A 1,252-nucleotide genomic window follows, 5' to 3' on the forward strand; every position below is an offset into this window, starting at 1 on the left:
CCACTTAAGTACAGAAACAAAGTATTTGTACTTAGTTACTGTACACCTGTGTTAATTAGATGGGTCTGTTCACCACGGATGAAGCAGACGCCTGACTTCAGCCTGTGGGGGAGGCAGTGAGAAGCGGTCCCTCCCTCCCTCCCTCCCTCCCTGCAGCAGACCGTGTGAGTGAACCAGGCTCCAGCACTTCCTATAAACATGTGTTGTAGAAGCAGAGGTGTGCAGGAGGACAGAGCAGCATGCTTTCAGACCGGCTGCCACTGAGCATCTGTGCCTTTAAAGCCGTGTGACTGCGCCTCTGTCAAAGCCCCGCAGCCAACTTCCCACAACTGAGCCCAGCGCGGAGCGGATCTGCCCGACGGACGCACCGAGGCTTTCATTCCCATCAGACCCATGGAATAGGCTAACTATGGAATACCTCTGGATACTGCTGATTGGGTTGTTACAGCTAAACATCCAGCCAGGTAAGACTGGTGTTTTCAGCTTTATGCGCCTGTTTTTCAGCTGTTTTTTGGAGGGCACGCAACTTGTTGCTGTTTACTTTCTGAAACGGGAGTGCGCGTGTTTTAATAAMAGGATTCAGCACCTGCTTGTCCAATAAGGGAAGCTCTCTGATGGCACGGATACCTTTTTTTTTTTTAATTTTTTGTTCTAGGAACCTTATCAGTCCGATTGGATAAATAAAGAGAAGCTGTCGAGTCGCAGAAACCCAATGAGGGAAGTAGATACTCCTGCTGCTTTCTTTACATGCGAGAGGTGTAAATAATTTAGGTTTTCATCAGGAAACAGCCACACCGGGGAGGATTAATCAGGGCATCATGGAAATAATATTTGTGAGATGCAAATATTTATTCCCGTTGAATGTGTTGCTTTGTAGAGACGACAGGTTCAGCCGCACCTAACTGTCTGRATGCAGAAATGTGGGCTCCTGATTCCCGGGTATACTGGCTATGCAAATAAGACCTGCTCCTGGCTCTTTGAAAGGCTTGTTTGTTGCTTTACATTGGAACTGGTCTCGTGCACAAGAGCAGCTAAAAAAATAAAATAAAATAAAAAAAAAAACAACCTCCATCCTCACGCTTCACTTGTGACGAGCTCTTGTTTTGTGTATTAAAGCTTCATCCATGGCTAAAAAAACCAGATCCATCAATTAAAATCATTGTTATTTTTCATGTGCTGAGTTTTAGAGGTGCGGGAAGTGCGTAGGGGAATTTATTTTATTATAGGCTATATATTTTTATCTGTTCGGGGA

The 1,252-nt window shown here is 45.3% G+C and overlaps 1 protein-coding gene across 1 annotated transcript in view; it reads left to right on the forward strand.

Moving 5' to 3' along the window:
• Window positions 1-207: 207 nt before the first annotated feature.
• Window positions 208-1,252, forward strand: part of kita (KIT proto-oncogene, receptor tyrosine kinase a) — a gene marked incomplete at its 3' end in the record, with an annotated part of 67,667 nt that continues 66,622 nt past the window's right edge. Inside the window, 1 exon segment of the mRNA XM_014017753.1 lies at window positions 208-464. Within this exon segment, the coding sequence (XP_013873207.1) occupies window positions 410-464 (55 nt within the window).

Source organism: Austrofundulus limnaeus, unplaced genomic scaffold, assembly GCF_001266775.1.
Source record: "Austrofundulus limnaeus strain Quisiro unplaced genomic scaffold, Austrofundulus_limnaeus-1.0 Scaffold176, whole genome shotgun sequence".
NCBI classification, from domain to species: Eukaryota; Metazoa; Chordata; class Actinopteri; order Cyprinodontiformes; family Rivulidae; genus Austrofundulus; species Austrofundulus limnaeus.